This window comes from Eimeria mitis, genomic scaffold (assembly GCF_000499745.2).
Source record: "Eimeria mitis Houghton genomic scaffold, Emh_scaff3688, whole genome shotgun sequence".
NCBI classification, from domain to species: Eukaryota; Apicomplexa; class Conoidasida; order Eucoccidiorida; family Eimeriidae; genus Eimeria; species Eimeria mitis.
In genome coordinates, this window is record NW_013572029.1 from 1,742 (window position 1) to 2,161 (window position 420).

General features: G+C 46.4%; 1 protein-coding gene across 1 annotated transcript in view; it reads left to right on the forward strand.

Annotated features, from left to right (window-relative positions):
* Positions 1 to 249: 249 nt before the first annotated feature.
* Positions 250 to 420, forward strand: part of EMH_0068510 (uncharacterized protein) — a gene marked incomplete at both ends in the record, with an annotated part of 3,362 nt that continues 3,191 nt past the window's right edge. The window contains one exon of the mRNA XM_013498747.1: positions 250 to 369. Within this exon, the coding sequence (XP_013354201.1) occupies positions 250 to 369 (120 nt within the window). The remainder of the gene's footprint in view (positions 370 to 420) is intronic.

Here is a 420-nt window from a genome sequence, read left to right on the forward strand (position 1 = left end):
CACGATATGATATAGTATCCTATACATAAATTATATTAATTTATCCATAAATTGTGTGTTTTCATAATAAATATAAAATAAATATTTACATACATAAGTTGTGTACATCCCGCTTTTTTGCATGCATATATAATTTGGCTTCGTGGGGCTGTCCCTCACTCACACATGCATGCATGCATATGCATGCATGCATGCATGCATGCAAGGGGCCTTCTTTCTTATATATTCGTGTGTATATAGCGAGGTGTTATGCGGGTGCAGGCGGGGCTCAAGTCTCTGGCGGCGATGCGAGCAGCAGAGGAGACGCCGGGAGACGGGCTGTCTCCTTACATGATAAAGGGACAGCCCTACGTCAGAACCTTCATGCAGGTGAGGCCCCGCATGCAATACAGCCCCACACTCAACCCCCCCCCCCCCCCC